We start from the raw sequence: 17500 nt of genomic DNA on the forward strand, positions 1-17500 counted from the left end.
TATGTAGATTTGTACTCATTTTAAGCTTTTCATGCATGAAATATTGAAAATTGATATATATACACTACCGGTCAAAAGTTTTAGAACACCTCAATTTTTTCCAGTTATTATTGAAATTTACGCAGTTTAATGTCTCAATGTACTCTGAAATTAAAGCATAGAACAAATAAACAATTGGAGATAAAAAAAGAAATCATGGAATCGTTTTGTTTAACAAAATTTAATCTAAATTTTTGACTCGTCAAAGTAGCCACCTTTTGCAGATATAACAGCCGAACACACTCGCGGCATTCTTTCTACAATGGAAATCAAATATTGTTCGGAAAGTTCTTCCCAACACTGTTGCAGGAGTTCCCACAAATGTGTTGCACTTGTAGGTTGCTTTGCTTTCACCCTTCTGTCCAGTTCATCCCAAACCAGCTCGATGGGGTTTAAGTCTGGAGACTGTGCTGGCCATTACATGATTTGAAGCCTACAGTCTTGTTCTTTTCTTCTAAAGGTAGTTCTGACATAGCCTGGAGGTATGTTTTGGGTCATTATCTTGCTGTAGGATGAACCCCTGACCAACTAGGCGTATACCAGAGGGTATTGCATGGCGCTGCAAAATGCTGTGGTAGCAGTTTTGGTTCAGGGTGCCTCTCGCTCTGTGCAAGTCGCTGACTCTGGATCTAGCAAAAGAGCCCCAGACCATCACGCTTCCTCCTCCATGTTTGACAGTTGGTGTCACACACCGAGGAACCATCCTTTCGCCTACTCGACGGCATACAAAAACCCTGCGTGATGAACCGAAGATTTCAAATTTTGATTCATCGGTCCATAAGACCTTCTTCCAGTCTTCAGTAGTCCACTGGCGGTGCTTCATGGCCCAGGCAAGCCTCTTTTTCTTATTTTGCCATCCTAGCACTGGCTTTCTTACTGCCACTCGACCTGTCAAACCTGCAGCTCGAAGTCTTCTCTTCACAGTTGAAACTGAGACTTGCTTACTTCGACCAGTGTTAAGCTGTGCTTGAAGCTGTTGTCCTGTGAGCCGCCTATCATGCAAGCTGTTGACTCTCAGAAACTTGTCTTCTGATTCTGTTGTGGCTTTGGGTCTGCCAGACCTCTTCCTGTCAGAGTTTCCTCCAGTTTCCAAGTGCCTTTTGATGGTGTAGGAAACTGTACTCACTGACACCTTGGCTTTCTTTGCAATTTCTCTAAAGGAAAGACCTACACTTTTAAGGGTTATAATGGTCTGTCTGTCTTCCTTTGTTAATTGCCTTTTTCTCGCCATTATGAGAGCAATATACTACTTCCTGCAGTACAATACTGTCCAAATAATGCTTAAGAGGGTGTAGTAACACAGTCTGTTCCAACACTGCTTTTATACAGACAGAGGGTTTGTAAGTAATCAACAAAAGTTGGGACACCTGTATGAATTGTTAGCATCAACTTTCAAGGCTTAATTTACTTCCATTGCTGCAGAACAGCTGTAAGTTGTTAACCCATTACTTGTTCCCTGAAAAAGGCCTTTTTGTATAACTCTGAAATGTACATTATTTTTCAGTTTTTGGTAACCTAAACTTTTTTTTTTTAACCTCTGGCAGTTTACCGCTTACCTTTGTACCATTTCAGGTTATTCACTGGACTTGAACTGCTTAAATTTCAATAAAAACTGGAAAAATGGGGGTGTTCTAAAACTTTTGACCGGTAGTGTGTATATATATATATATATACACACACACACACACACACACACATATATAAAAATGGTTTTGCTTTCTTTCTCCATTGCTTTATACAGGTCTGGGAATCAGACTCCCGCTGCACAGCAGTGTGATCCAGTCCTGGTTTCACTAGGAGTTCAATAATCAGACACACCTGAGCTTGTTATCTAGACACACTGGGGGCTGATCAAGCTGGTAGTAAAACCTGGAATGGCTCACACTGCTGTGCAATAGGAGTCCGATTCCTGATCCCCGGACCTGAATTTTGAAACGCTCGTACCTCTCCCCCTCTCCTCCTCCTCCTCCTCCTCCTCTTCCTCTTAGCTCTTCGGCCAGGCTCTCCCACTTTGGCTCTCTCCCACTCCGAGCTCTCCCCCTCTCTCCTCTCCTCTGGCTCCGAGGCCAGTCCTGGTTCTTCCGGTCGCTTTCTCTTCCCGATGCGACGTTCCCAAACCAGGGCTCGCTCCTGAGGTTTCAGGGCTACGTCCTTCTGGGAGGAACGAGAGAGAGGAGGAGAGGGGGGGGGGCGGGGGCGGGGGGTGGGGAGAGACATTAAGAGATATTCCTAAATAAACAATAATAAAAAATAAAAAAAAAAACAGACCTGTGGACATACCAGCTATGGCCAAAAGTTTTGCTCCACCCTATACATAGCGTGAAGGAATTGCGCTGGCTAGGACTACGGCTCCCAGCATGCCTTTGTGGCTGCAGCAATGGTGAGGCATGCTGGGAGCTGTAGTTCTTTATGCTGTGGTCATGTCTCGCACGCGCTACAGACCACTATTACGATACATCACGTACAGCTCTGGTCAAAGGTTTTGCATCCCCCTCTATATAGAATGAACTCCCTCAGCTTCATAGAGTCCAATGAAAGCTGCTGAATAATGTTCCCTTGTTAACATATTGAATTCCACCCCCTCTATATAGAATGAACTCCCTCAGCTTCATAGAGTCCAATGAAAGCTGCTGAATAATGTTCCCTTGTTAACATATTGAATTCCACCCCCTCTATATAGAATGAACTCCCTCAGCTTCATAGAGTCCAATGAAAGCTGCTGAATAATGTTCCCTTGTTAACATATTGAATTCCACACCCAGCGCTTTGGAGTTTTCACTGACTGGAAAAATGCGACATTTCAAAAACCTAACATGAAATAGTTACTGCAGGGCTGGGAATCAGACTCCTATTGCACAGCAGTGTGATCCATTCCAGGTTTTACTACCAGCTTGATCAGCCCCCAGTGTGTCTAGGTAACAAGCTCAGGTGTGTCTGATTATTAAACTCCTAGTGAAACCTGGAATGGATGACACTGCTGTGCAGCGGGAGTCTGATTCCCATCCCTGTAATAATAATGCTGGTTATCCTCACAGGGCTGGGAATCGGACTCCCGTTGCACAGCAGTGTGATCCAGTCCTGGTTTCACTAGGAGTTTAATAATCAGACACACCTGAGCTTGTTAGCTAGACACACTGGGGGCTGATCAAGCTGGTAGTAAAACCTGGAATGGATCACACTGCTGTGCAATAGGAGTCAGATTCCCATTCCTGTAATAATAATGCTGGTTATCATCACAGGGATGGGAATCAGACTCCCGTTGCACAGCAGTGTGATCCAGTCCTGGTTTCACTAGGAGTTTAATAATCAGACACACCTGAGCTTGTTAGCTAGACACACTGGGGTCTGATCAAGCTGGTAGTAAAACCTGGAATGGATCACACTGCTGTGCAATAGGAGTCTGATTGCCATTGCTGTCAGGGTTTCTAGCACTAGCCCTGAACCCAGGTCTGAGGATGTGGGGTCCGTACCACCAGCTGAATAGGGAGAGTGAATCTAAAGTGTGTGCAAATAGTGAAATGTTATATATTATTTAAAAAAAAAAAAAACTTCACTAGGTCAAAACAGAAAAGGCTATCTGGAAAACAAAAAATTAAGAGTCATGTTACTGACATCCATTATTATTATTATTATTATTATTATTATTATTATTATTATTATTATTATTATTAAGCTTTACATACGTTGACAGGATGTTAGCACATTTAAATGGCCGTGTACGTGTACAGTCTACTGCATTTTCACACAGAGAGTGAGAGAAGTAAATTAACTTTATATAAATGAGTTTACAGACGTATGTCAACTGAACTGTCACAAACCTGTTATGTTTGTGTTCGTTTTGTTTTTTAAAATAAATAAAACGCGTCAACTGTGTGACTACATTTTCTAAATAGTTGTATTTACGATGTATTTTTTGGACTGACCACGACATACAAACACACAAACCGTTTAACAACACAAACACAAACACCCAGAGAAAAAGTAAACATGTTTATAATTTTGTGATAAAAACACACAAAAAAAAAAGGGTTTGTGTTTTTTTTTTTTCTCCTTCTCTCACCTCCAGCGCTTCCAAAGAGATGAAGCTGGCGATAGCGAATCCGTCTATAAAATCCTCTTCGCAGGACACCGAGTTTTTCTTCCTCCGGCGCGGCGGTCTTGGTCTATTGTTATGGGCTGCAGGCCTGTTGTCCCCCCCGTCGAGTCTTCCGCCGCCCGGTCCAACTCCCGGTCCGGCGGCTTCCTCCCGCTCCGAACCCGAGGATGGGGAGTAGGCCCGGGTTTCGCCGAGGCATGACCTCCTCCTCCGCCGCTCCCGGTCGCGCTGAGACCGGGATCTCCGGCTCTGCCGGGAGCCGCTGCTTCGACAAGGGCCTTCCATCGTGATCGACTCCCGACTTCCTCCGGTTGTAATAAACGTTTTTTTGAGACACGACCTCTTTCCCCCCCCCCCCCTTTTCCAACACCACAAAAAAAATGGGGTCTTATTTTGTTTTGTATCCTTTTGAAAAAAAAAAAAAAAAAAAAAAAAACGTTAAACACGACCACTCTTTTAATATTAAATACCGGCGTATTTCTCTCAACCATAAAACAAAAACAAAACAAAAAAACCGTTGACTCTTCTCAGTGTTTTTTTTTTTTTTTGGTGTGTTTGTTTGTTTATTTTATTCTTTCATTTAAAACCACATCTCAAAATAAGGTAACTGTGCTGGTTCTGTCACGAAGTTTGATAGAAAATAGCACCATAAACGTATTAAAAAACGATTTATTATGCCTGGGTCAACACGACACGAAGGCTTAGCTGGCATTATTTTATTTATTTTATATATATATATATACAATTTACACAAGCAGTCACGACCAGGACCTGGCTGACTCTTATTTTCCTTTTGTATATATATAAAAAAAAAAAAGTAAACTCATTTAATTTTTTATTTCCCCCTCCGAGATTTATTTACATTCCGAATCGGAGAGGGGGGGGGGGGATATTTCCTTCCTTTCGTCTTTCCCTCTCTCTTTTTTTTCTTTTTTTTATTCCAATCGGGCGGTAGAAAATGTCTAATTTTCATCCTTAGTCGAGGCCCGTCGCCGCATTTCTCTCCCGTCCTCTCCGGATTTTACTAAAAAAAGCAACATGGAGTCGTCAGACCTGGCTAATTAATTAAAAATGTATTTATATTGAGCCATATTTTGTGGTTTATTTCTTTTAAATAATAAATTAAACTCCTTTTTTTTCCCTTCACCGACCATTCGTTTACGTTTAAACTAACGCTGATTTTACTTAAAATGCATAAACGGACATGGTAGTTAGGTGTGTTTTTAATTATTATTTCTTGTTTGGATGTTGCAAAAGTCGATTTTTATATTTCAAGTGGGCGTACAGAGACACGCAGAACGTCATTTAATCAGCTGTGTTAATAATAATAATAATAATAATAATAATAATAATAATAATAATAATAATAATTAATTAACTGGCTGGTCAATCGTGTACGTCTGATTTAATCAGAGAAAGACGAAGGTCTCAACAAAAAAAAAGAGGAGGAAACGACGCCTCGGTACTGTTTTTAAAAAATAAAATAAAACTATTTTAAAAATATTACTTATTATTATTATAATATCTTAACTTTACTGTGTGGATTTCACTACAGCGAAACAACACCGGAAAGACAGTAAAACAGACCGGAACAAATGTGGTCCTGTCAGAGGACGTTTATTATATTAATCGGTTTTGTTGTCAAAAAATAAAGATATAAATGGTATTTATTTTTCTTGGTTCAAATTCCAAAGGCCAGGGGACGTAAAGTCAACACGACAAACACAGCGGACAATATTTTAATGATAGTGAGAACACCTTCCCCCCCCCCCAATAAATAAATAAATAAAACAGAAATAGATAAATCTAAATATTTTCAAGGATTGCAGGATAAGGAAAAAACAATACATACACAATCGAATTCAATAAAGACAAGAGACTCACTTTCCCTTCAGGTTATTGTATTATTATTATTATTATTATTATTATTATTATTATTATTATTATTCAGGGAGGATTGATATGGGGGCGCGGGGTTAAGGAAGACACCGCGTTGATTCGTTTTTCTGTTTTTCGTCCCACAGACCTTGTTTTTGAGAGATATTTTATATTATATATCTATATATATAAACAAACACACAAAGTCCTTTGTTGTATTTTAAAAAAAATAAATAATAATAAACACATTAAAGAGAAGCCACCTCCCGCACACCTATTTCTTTCCGCCGACATTAAATCCATTGTTGTTATAGATTTCCACGGCGGCGGTGGCCTGCCCCTTTAAAAAAAAAAAATAAAAAAATAAAAAAAAAATAACGGCCAGCGCGTGATGCGTGATGCTCTCGCTCTCGGGAGCAATCTGGAGCCTCGCGGAAGAGCTCGAGCCTCCGTCTTGCTGCGTTTATAAATAGAGGCGGTCCTCAGAAGCAACGTTAAACGGTTTATATTAACGGAGGCGGCGGGTCCTGCGCTCCGATGTAATCCAAAAAAAAAACCAGTTTTGTCGTTTTTATTTGGTTATCTTTCGACAAATGTAAGGGATTTTTTTTGTTTTGTTTTCTTCACCGAAACGGTTGCCGGTTATCTACTGGACTTCTCTTCCCTCCCCTCTCTCTCTTTTCTTTCTTTCTTTCTTTCTTTCTTTCTTTCTTTCGGTCACTCACGGGGCTCTGCTACTCCACACAGGACACAGGCGTACCGTCACTGACTTGTATTTGTTGTTTTACATTTGTATGTCGCCCGACAAAAACAAACAAACAAATAAATAAAGCAGTGAGACAATTTGGTAAGACGAATACAAATGAAAATGGTGGGGGCGTTTTCCCAGTTCCGTTCTTTTTTTATTGTTTATATATATATATATATATATTTCCTTTTCGTTGGTAATTTTCCCGTTGGTTGTACGTTAATAACACACCGGTCCGGTCCTTTTCTCCCCTTTTAACTAATGTATTTGCCCCTCTCCCACTCCCGTGTAATTTAAAAATCTGCCGCTGATTCCAAAGGGAAACTTCATTGCGAGCGCCACCTGGTGGCTTGGAGTGTTATTACTACAATCTGCCGGTGTCGGATACAATAGTTCCCAGCGTATAAAACTTGCCAGTGTGAACACATTGCTCACCTATTTTTTTTTTTAAAAAAAAAAACACTTTATTGGTAATGTAAATATCAATTGCGTTTGTGCCACAGAATCAATGCAGTTGCAGTTCCCATCTGCTTCCACAAGGGGGCGGCAGAGCTCTGGTGGCAGAGGCTAGACAGCAGGGAGCGCGTGGCCACTCTTGCTTGCTGTGGCAGCTTCTTGTTTTGTCACTTCCTCCCAGACGGTGGCCATGTCCAGAATTAATTTTTGAATCTGGAATGAAAAACACGGGAGAGATTAGCCTTCCAGAGACTAGGAGGGTGAACTCTGCATCATCATCAACTGCTTCTGCTGCTGCTGCTGCAGAGTCACTTCCAATAGGAGCTCGTTTGTTTGACGTCTCATCCGAAGGACGGAGCACAAGGAGGTGAAGAGGGGAGAGAGGAGAGGAGAGAGGAGAGGAGAAAGAGTATAGGGAGAGGAGAGAGGAGAGGAGAGAAGAGAGGGGAGAGAAGTGAGAGGAGAGGAGAGGGAGAAGAGAGAAGAAAGGAGAGGAAGAGAGGAGAGAGAGTAAAGAAGAGGAGAGGGAGAGGAGAGAAGAGAGAGGAGAGGAGAAAGAGTAGGGAAAGGAGAGAAGAGAAGAGGGGGAGAGAGGAGAGGGAGAGGAGAGAAGAGGGGAGAGAGGAGAGAAGGAGAGAGAGGAGAGAAGAGGAGAGAGAAGAGAAAGAGGAGAGGAGAGAGAGGTGGGAGGGTGGTAATGGGGTTGTATGACCGGGGGAGAGGGGGTATTGAATTGCTAAGTGCCCCGCACCTTCTCCAGCTGTTTGGGGGTGTCCTCGAGTGCGACAGGTTGGCCCCCTCCATCCCGCTGTCTCTTGCACACAGTCTGGTAGAGGTTCAGTGTCGCCATCTTGATGGTACCCAGCAGCAGAGTCTTCTTGGCAGCTGTGTTCTGGATGTGAGTCCAGCGGGACTCCTGAGAGAGAGGGGGGGAGAAGAGAGGGGGGAAGGGGAGAAGAGAGGGGGAGGGGGGAGAAGAGGGGGAGAAGAGAGAGGAAGGGAGAGGAGAGAGAGGGAGAGGGAGGGGAGGGGGAGAAGAGAGAAAGGAAGGGGAGAGGAGAGAGAGGGGGGGAGGTTGTTATGTCTTTGGTCAGTATCACTGGTCAGTATGTATAGAGGTCACTGTCAGTATTACCGGTCAGTATGTGAGGTCACTGTCAGTATTACCGGTCAGTATGTGAGGTCACTGTCAGTATTACCGGTCAGTATGTGAGGTCACTGTCAGTATTACAAGTTATTATTATTACCCAGAGCAGCGCGTCGCTCCGAGCTCGGTCCAGTCGGCTCTGCAGGTGAGCCAGCTGGTTATTGTACTGTAGAACCACGTTGTTCTTCTCCTCCATGAATCGGGCCAGCTGGGTCCGGGCCCGGTCCATGTTCTCCTGGTTCTCCTGGGCGGTTCTGAGCAGGTCCTCGCGGGTCAGAACCAGAGTGTCGTAGCGACTCATCACCTGACGCACCTCCTGGAACTGAGAGCAAGGGGGCAGCACTGAGCAAGAGGCCGTGGGTCAAAGGGCAAGGCGCTGCTGTAACCTACTTAACCCCAACCCCAACCCTATCACTAACCCCAACCCTATCACTAACCCCAACCCTAACACTATCACTAACCCCAACCCCAACCCTAACACTATCACTAACCCCAACCCCAACCCTAACACTATCACTAACCCCAACCCCAACCCTATCACTAACCCCAACCCCAACCCCAACCCTATCACTAACCCCAACCCCAACCCTATCACTAACCCCAACCCCAACCCCAACCCTATCACTAACCCCAACCCCAACCCTATCACTAACCCCAACCCCAACCCTATCACTAACCCCAACCCCAACCCCAACCCCAACCCTATCACTAACCCCAACCCCAACCCTATCACTAACCCCAACCCCAACCCCAACCCCAACCCTATCACTAACCCCAACCCCAACCCTATCACTAACCCCAACCCTAACACTATCACTAACCCCAACCCCAACCCTATCACTAACCCCAACCCCAACCCCAACCCTATCACTAACCCCAACCCCAACCCTATCACTATCACTAACCCCAACCCCAACCCTATCACTAACCCCAACCCCAACCCTATCACTAACCCCAACCCCAACCCCAACCCCAACCCTATCACTAACCCCAACCCCAACCCTATCACTAACCCCAACCCCAACCCTATCACTAACCCCAACCCCAACCCTAACACTATCACTAACCCCAACCGTAACACTATCACTAACCCCAACCCCAACCCTATCACTAACCCCAACCCCAACCCTATCACTAACCCCAACCCCAACCCTATCACTAACCCCAACCCCAACCCCAACCCCAACCCTATCACTAACCCCAACCCCAACCCTATCACTAACCCCAACCCTAACACTATCACTAACCCCAACCCCAACCCTATCACTAACCCCAACCCCAACCCCAACCCTATCACTAACCCCAACCCCAACCCTAACACTATCACTAACCCCAACCCCAACCCTATCACTAACCCCAACCCCAACCCTATCACTAACCCCAACCCCAACCGTAACACTATCACTAACCCCAACCCCAACCCTATCACTAACCCCAACCCCAACCCCAACCCCAACCCTATCACTAACCCCAACCCCAACCCTATCACTAACCCCAACCCCAACCCCAACCCCAACCCTATCACTAACCCCAACCCCAACCCTATCACTAACCCCAACCCCAACCCCAACCCCAACCCTATCACTAACCCCAACCCCAACCCTATCACTAACCCCAACCCTAACACTATCACTAACCCCAACCCCAACCCTATCACTAACCCCAACCCCAACCCCAACCCTATCACTAACCCCAACCCCAACCCTAACACTATCACTAACCCCAACCCCAACCCTATCTAGCCCCAGCCCCAACCCTATCACTAACCCCAACCCCAACCCTAACACTATCACTAACCCCAACCCCAACCCTATCACTAACCCCAACCCCAACCCTATCACTAACCCCAACCCCAACCCCAACCCCAACCCTATCACTAACCCCAACCCCAACCCTATCACTAACCCCAACCCTAACACTATCACTAACCCCAACCCCAACCCTATCACTAACCCCAACCCCAACCCCAACCCTATCACTAACCCCAACCCCAACCCTATCACTAACCCCAACCCCAACCCTATCACTAACCCCAACCCCAACCCCAACCCCAACCCTATCACTAACCCCAACCCCAACCCTATCACTAACCCCAACCCCAACCCCAACCCCAACCCTATCACTAACCCCAACCCCAACCCTATCACTAACCCCAACCCCAACCCTATCTAGCCCCAGCCCTCTCTCACACACCTGCTCGGATGCCTGTACGACTCTCTCCAGGTAGCGCAGGAAGACGGCGTGCCGCAGCACTCTCTTCTCCAGGGCCTCACGCTCGCGGTTCAGCGATGTCATTTCCTGCTGGAGGGCGGCCAGGTCGCTCTCCTTCTGATTGGTCAGCTCCCGCTCCTGCGCTGCCTTCTTCATGGCACGGAGACGCTTCATATCGTTCTCCTGAGGGGCACAGAGACAGAGGGGACAGTGAGATAGAGGGACAGAGACACAGTGAGACAGACAGAGAGAGGGACAGACAGAGGGACAGTGCGACAGAGGGACAGTGAGACAGACAGTGAGAGGGACAGAGACACAGACAGTAAGACAGACAGAGAGAGGGACAGAGACACAGACAGACATAGTGAAGCAGAGGGACAGTGAGACAGACAGAGAGGGACAGAGAAACAGAGACAGACAGAGAGACAGTGAGACAGACAGAGAGAGGGACAGTGACACAAACAGAGGGACAGTGACACAGACAGAGAGAGGGACAGAGACACAGACAAAGGGACAGTGAGACAGACAGAGAGAGGCACAGAGACACAGACAGACAGTGAGACACAGAGAGGGGGACACAGGGACAGAGACACAGACAGAGAGACAGTGAGACAGACAGAGAGAGGGACAGAGACAGAGAGACAGACAATGAAGGAGAGAGAGAGACACTTTCATTGAACCCCCCTCCCCGTTCCTCTCCCTCCCTCTCACCTTCAGGAAGTGGTCGAACCTGTGCAGGTACTCTTTCATCCGGGCCTCCTTCTCGATCAGCTCCTCCCTCCTCCCTCGCAGCGAGCCCAGGGTCAACTCAAACTCCTGCCGAGGAGACAGCCACAAAGAGTGGAAACCGGCTCCATTGCGGCTCCAACGCGGGGCGGCACTGTGTGTAAAGCACAGGGGAGCCGGAGCCAAGACGGCCGACCAGAGGCCACAGTTTCATACACCTACACACTGCGTGTCAGTTACAAGGTGCAGAAGGGATATGAAACTGGCTTCATGGAGGCTCCAAACAGGGGTCAAAATTGTGTTTAAAGTAGGACTGAGAATCGCTAAGCGAAAAGGCAGCTCTTCCTGCTTTGAAATCAACGTGTTGTTGGTGAAACGGGTGTGTTTTTAACACCTGCCGATTTTAATCAGTACTTCTTAACCGTGTCGATATTTACACAGTCCTTTTAGTTAGCGATTGGATGGAGGACCACACGTGCAATTCATTTAGACCAATCACAGAAAAGGAACACAGAGCCACAGATTGGTCAAACGCAGGAGAAGCTGTTTGAGAGAATTAAAAGCACAAAGCGGTCTAGCGTTTTCACACACGAGCGCCTGTTGTTTCTGTATCGCACATTACCTAGCGGCAATTGAAATTCTCAAACCCAGAGGTGTTTTCAAACAGTCGATAAAGGATATCAATGACACGTCTTGAGTTACACGTATTCACTCATCAGTTATTCGCTATCAGTCAATGTGAAACTGGATACCACAGGCGGCCATTTTGGCTCTGCTTGCCCTATGTGCGACACTGTCCAGACCCCCATGCTTGAGCCAACATGGCGCCAGCTGCTCTCACCTCTCTCTGCGACTCCATTGCTTGGTGCACACGTGCCGCCTCCCTCCTCTTCTCCAGTAGGCGAGTGGACGGGGGAATCAGGTCCCCCTCCCTGTCCGGGACCTTTCTGAAAAGACACCGCCCCCAACGGGTCAGGATGTATCACTACAGCGCCTCCAGGTGATGCTACCTGGTCAATTCGGACCCTGAAGTTCGTTAATGATCTCAGTTGACCTGTGAAACCTGGCGTGGAATAACGGCCCACCAGGACAGCCCTGCTTTATAAGTCTTCCAGCATTGCTTCTGAAAAAGACTGCAGCGTTTGGGGCTCCAGTGCCTTCATCAGCGTTATTGAAACTAAACTGAGTCAAGCAGACCAGCGTTTGGGCTCTAGTGCCTTCATTAGTGTTATTGAAACTAAACTGAGTCAAGCAGACCAGCGTTTGGGCTCTAGTGCCTTCATCAGCGTTACTGAAACTAAACTGAGTCAAGCAGACCAGCGTTTGGGCTCTAGTGCCTTCATCAGCGTTATTGAAACTAAACTGAGTCAAGCAGACCAGCGTTTGGGCTCTAGTGCCTTCATTAGTGTTATTGAAACTAAACTGAGTCAAGCAGACCAGCGTTTGGGCTCTAGTGCCTTCATTAGTGTTATTGAAACTAAACTGAGTCAAGCAGACCAGCGTTTGGGCTCTAGTGCCTTCATCAGCGTTATTGAAACTAAACTGAGTCAAGCAGACCAGCGTTTGGGCTCTAGTGCCTTCATCAGTGTTACTAAAACTAAACTGAGTCAAGCAGACCAGCGTTTGGGCTCTAGTGCCTTCATCAGCGTTACTGAAACTAAACTGAGTCAAGCAGACCAGCGTTTGGGGCTCTAGTGCCTTCATCAGCGTTTACTGAAACTAAACTGAGTCAAGCAGACCAGCGTTTGGGGCTCTAGTGCCTTCATCAGCGTTACTGAAACTAAACTGAGTCGAGCAGACCAGCGTTTGGGCTCTAGTGCCTTCATCAGTGCTGTTGAGATCAATCAAAAAGAAACTAAGAAAGTCGATCCTATCAGAACGATGATTTAAAACATACTCACACCAGCAGATTTCGGAGGTTCTCTCCATAAAAAGTTTTGAAGTAATCGGAAAGATCTATGGCCATTTTTATAAGTAAAACAACTAACAAAATACTACTACTAATAATAATATATATATATTTTGTTTGCTTCACATGAGTATATTCTGTTTCCTTCCCAATATCTCCAACGTTCTCAGTCCAACCTCTCGGAATGTCCAGTCGGAAAATGCACACGGGGACCTAGCAACCGTCGCTTAGCAACAGCCTCACTCTGATCTCAATGTTCTAGAAGTAGAAGCAATATCACAAGATTACAGATTTGAAAAGGATGTTGGAGAGCAAAATGCTAAACCAGTTGTGTTTTTGTATGCTTTACAACGGGAGTTAATCCTCTCCTTTCTCTCTCTGTACCTCTGTATTATAAAAATGTATCTTTTGTTATATGGAAGATGACATCTCACCCTCTCTCCCTGTACCTCACTTATAAGAACATAAGAAAGTTTACAAACGAGAGGAGGTCCCATTCGGCCCATCTTGCTCGTTTGGTTGTTAGTAGCTTATTGATCCCAGAATCTCATCAGGCAGCTTCTTGAAGGATCCCAGGGTGTCGGCTTCAACAACATTACTGGGGAGTTGGTTCCAGACCCACACAATTCTCTGTGTAAAAAAAGTGCCTCCTATTTTCTGTTCTGAATGCCCCTTTATCTAATCTCCATTTGTGACCCCTGGTCCTTTTTTCTTTTTTCAGGTCGAAAAAGTCCCCTGGGTCGACATTGTCTATACCTTTTAGGATTTTGAATGTTTGAATCAGATCGCCACGTAGTCTTCTTTGTTCAAGACTGAATAGATTCAATTCTTTTAGCCTGTCTGCATACGACATGGCTTTTAAACCCGGGATAATTCTGGTTGCTCTTCTTTGCACTCTTTCTAGAGCAGCAATATCCTTTTTGTAACGAGGTGTCCAGAACTGAACACAATATTCTAGGCGAGGTCTTACTAATGCATTGTAAAGTTTTAACATTACTTCCCTTGATTTAAATTCAACTCTTCTCACAATATATCCGAGCATCTTGTTGGCCTTTTTTATAGCTTCCCCACATTGTCTAGATGAAGACATTTCTGAGTCAACATAAACTCCTAGATCTTTTTCACAGTTCCCTTCTTCAATTTCAGTATCTCCCATATGATATTTATAATGCACATTTTTATTGCCTGCATGCAACACTTTACACTTTTCTCTATTAAATGTCATTTGCCAGGAATTAATAAGATATGCAATTTTACAAAAGGTGCCAGGTGTGTTTTTAGTTTCGATTTTTGATCATTAGAAGGAACTGGGCGTGGCGTTCTAGGCACGGAATTCTGGGCAAATACTGCACTGTGATTGGTCGATTCCTGATACCCATTCCTTCAGTCGCATTATTAACGTGAGAGACGATTTCTGGATAAACACACATTATAGAAACATTTTAATTTAAAGAAATATGGAAAACAATAATAACAACAATTCCATTTATTTATTTATTTATTTATTTATTTGTACATTTCAATATTTAAATCTTGTTTTTGTTTGTGAAATACATATGAAATTTATTTTATATATATATATAACATGTAGAACACAATGTTATCATGTTATAACAGTTATCGTGTTATAACAGAAACTGTTATAACACGATAACCATTGGATAAAAAAAAAAAGTCGAAAAAACATTTTTAAAACATTTCCAAAGTTATTTTCAAGATAAAAATTAAGTTTTTTTAAAAAAAAAAATGTTATTTACTTTTACTTTGAGACATATAATATATTACAACCTCGGTTTAAAATAAATTAGCAAATTTGCTCCCGAGTGGTGCATCCAGTAAAGGCGCTCCGCGTGGACTGCAGGATGCGCCCCCTATAGTCTGGAGGTCGCCGGTTCGAGTCCAGGCTATTCCTTTGTCGACCGTGGACGGGAGCTTCCAGGGGGCGGCACACAATTGGCCGAGCGCCCCCTGGGGGGGAGGGAGGGTTTAGGTCGGCCAGGGTGTCCTCGGCTCACCAGCGCCCCCCCTGTGGTCTGGCTGGGCGCCTGCGGGCTTGCCTGTAAGCTGCCCCAGAGCTGCGTTGTCCTCCGACGCTGTAGCTCTGAGGCGGCTGCACGGTGAGTCTGCAGCGTGTAAAGAAGCGGGCGGCTGACGGCACACGCTTCGGAGGACAGCGTGGGTTCATCTTCACACCTCCCGAGTCAGCGCGGGGGTGGTAGCGGTGAGCTGAGCTTAAAAATAATTGCACACTACTAAATTGGGCAGAAAACATCAAAGAAAGAAAAAAATTGGTGACTACTAAATTAAAAAATTAATAAATAAAGAGCACAGCACAGCGAGGCTCTGCCCAGCACACAGCCAACAATGCAGGAGCACCAGATTACAATTTATAATCCCAATCGCTCTTCCTTATGAAATCCAGTACCTTTTAAAATATTGATTTCTTTAATTATTTACAAATGAACCCCCCCCCCCCCCCCCCCCCCAACTACACTGAGAAATGTCAATAGATGGGAATGTGCTATGATATTAATAATGACGTATCCTACCTGCCTTGGTCTTGTTATCGGATTAGCACAGGATTTGCGGCCATTATAAAATTATTTTAAAACCCTATTAATCCTCAGCCGTTTCCCTTATAAAAGTTTATCACAGTATTTTGGCATTTTCCCCTGGTTATACTTTTACCACAGTTTACCCTGACAATGTATTTTTAGCCTTGAATTGCCATGCTTATTAACATTGCTATTCTTTACAATGCTTCCCTATGCTTTACCAGACCTCTCTGTGCTTTACAATGCTTCCCTATGCTTTACCAGACCTCTCTGTGCTTTACAATGCTTCCCTATGCTTTACCAGACCTCTCTGTGCTTTACAATGCTTCCCTATGCTTTACCAGACCTCTCTGTGCTTTACAATGCTTCCCTATGCTTTACCACACCTCTCTGTGCTTTACAATGCTGTCACTGTGGTTAACACCTCTCTGTGCTTTTACTGGGGGGGGGGCACTTTTTTTATAAGGGGTTCAACTCAATTAAATCAAAGCTCTCTGAAATGTAACTGAAGGAATCCTCAGCTCCACATGTTTCAAATCGAGATATTTGTGCGGGGGTCCGTGGTAAAGCAAGGTCCCTCTCTCTCTCTCTCTCTCTCTCTCTCTCTCTCTCTCTCTCTCTCTCTCTCTCTCTCTCTCTGTTACTCTCTCTCTCTCTCTGTTACTCTTCTTTCTCTCCCTTCTTCTCCTCCTCGCACAGTGGCTCGGATGTGCTCGCTCCCCCCTCTGGACAGTCTGTTTTCACCTCCTCCGCCATCATGTCTTTATACTTGTTCTTGAAGCAACCAATCTGAAAGCACAGAGCCGTGCGAACACATCATACACACATCAGCAGCCATGTGCATATAGAGAGATAGACAGATAGAGAGAGAGAGAGATAGAGAGAGATAGACAGAGAGATAGATAAAGAGAGAGAGATAGAGAGAGATAGACAGATAGATAGAGAGAGAGAGATATTGACGCAAAAGACACACTGCCACAGAGAGACAGTCAAACACACACAACCCCCCACACACACAGACACCTACACAGAGACCCCCCCCACACACACACCCACACACAGACCCCCCCCCCACACCCACACACACACCCACACCCACACACAGACCCCCCCTCCCACACACACACCCCCACACACACACACAGACCCCCCCCTCCCACACACACACCCCCACACACACACACAGACCCCCCCTCCCACACCCCCACACCCCCCCCACATGCACTGCATTAGAAGCGTACCTTGTACATTATGAATGCGATGATGAAAACGAAGAGGAATCCACCACCGCAGCTCAGCGCGATCACGAAGGCCATATTCGGGTGTCTCATGAACTCCGCCTCTGTCTTAATCTGAAGAAGGAAAAAAAACAGAACGAGAATCAACAGAACAGCACCAAGAATGCAACCACCCAATCAGCAACCACCAAGAAAACAAATGAAAAACCAACCACCCAATCAGCAACCACCAAGAAAACAAATGAAAAACCAACCACCCAATCAGCAACCACCAATAAAACAAATGAAAAACCAACCACCCAATCAGCAACCACCAATAAAACAAATGAAAAACCAACCACCCAATCAGCAACCACCAAGAAAACAAATGAAAAACCAACCACCCAATCAGCAACCACCCAATCAGCAACCAACAAGAGAACAAACAATCAACCAACCACCCAATCAGCAACCACCAAGAAAACAAACGAAAAACCAACCAACAAGCAAAATAGGTA

General features: G+C 45.2%; 3 protein-coding genes across 6 annotated transcripts in view; all 3 read right to left on the reverse strand.

Moving 5' to 3' along the window:
- fbrs (fibrosin) overlaps positions 1-5875 on the reverse strand; it is a 28993-nt gene extending 23118 nt beyond the window's left edge. For 2 of the 3 annotated variants that reach the window (XM_059012552.1, XM_059012550.1), the window contains exons 1-2: positions 4100-5875; positions 1984-2193 (exon numbers count right to left, since the gene is read on the reverse strand). In XM_059012552.1, coding sequence (XP_058868535.1) covers positions 1984-2193; positions 4100-4420 — 531 coding nt within the window. In that variant the 5' untranslated portion in view covers positions 4421-5875. The remainder of the gene's footprint in view (positions 1-1983; positions 2194-4099) is intronic. The other variant, XM_059012551.1, reaches the window with a different exon arrangement.
- Positions 5876-7215: 1340 nt separating this feature from the next.
- Positions 7216-13267, reverse strand: LOC131709664 (coiled-coil domain-containing protein 42-like). Its single transcript, XM_059012240.1, has 7 exons — positions 13203-13267; positions 12143-12281; positions 11287-11391; positions 10558-10758; positions 8465-8686; positions 7969-8133; positions 7216-7430 (listed from the first exon to the last, which is right to left on the reverse strand). Exons 1-7 carry the CDS (start codon positions 13265-13267, stop codon positions 7329-7331), a joined length of 999 nt encoding a protein of 332 aa, XP_058868223.1. The 3' UTR covers positions 7216-7328.
- Positions 13268-16207: 2940 nt separating this feature from the next.
- zmp:0000001082 (integrin alpha-D) overlaps positions 16208-17500 on the reverse strand; it is a 48111-nt gene continuing 46818 nt past the window's right edge. The window contains exons 30-31 of one of the 2 annotated variants that reach the window (XM_059012553.1): positions 17007-17117; positions 16208-16554 (exon numbers count right to left, since the gene is read on the reverse strand). In XM_059012553.1, coding sequence (XP_058868536.1) covers positions 16426-16554; positions 17007-17117 — 240 coding nt within the window. In that variant the 3' untranslated portion in view covers positions 16208-16425. The remainder of the gene's footprint in view (positions 16555-17006; positions 17118-17500) is intronic. The other variant, XR_009311601.1, reaches the window with a different exon arrangement.

Source organism: Acipenser ruthenus, chromosome 44, assembly GCF_902713425.1.
Source record: "Acipenser ruthenus chromosome 44, fAciRut3.2 maternal haplotype, whole genome shotgun sequence".
Classification (NCBI taxonomy): Eukaryota; Metazoa; Chordata; class Actinopteri; order Acipenseriformes; family Acipenseridae; genus Acipenser; species Acipenser ruthenus.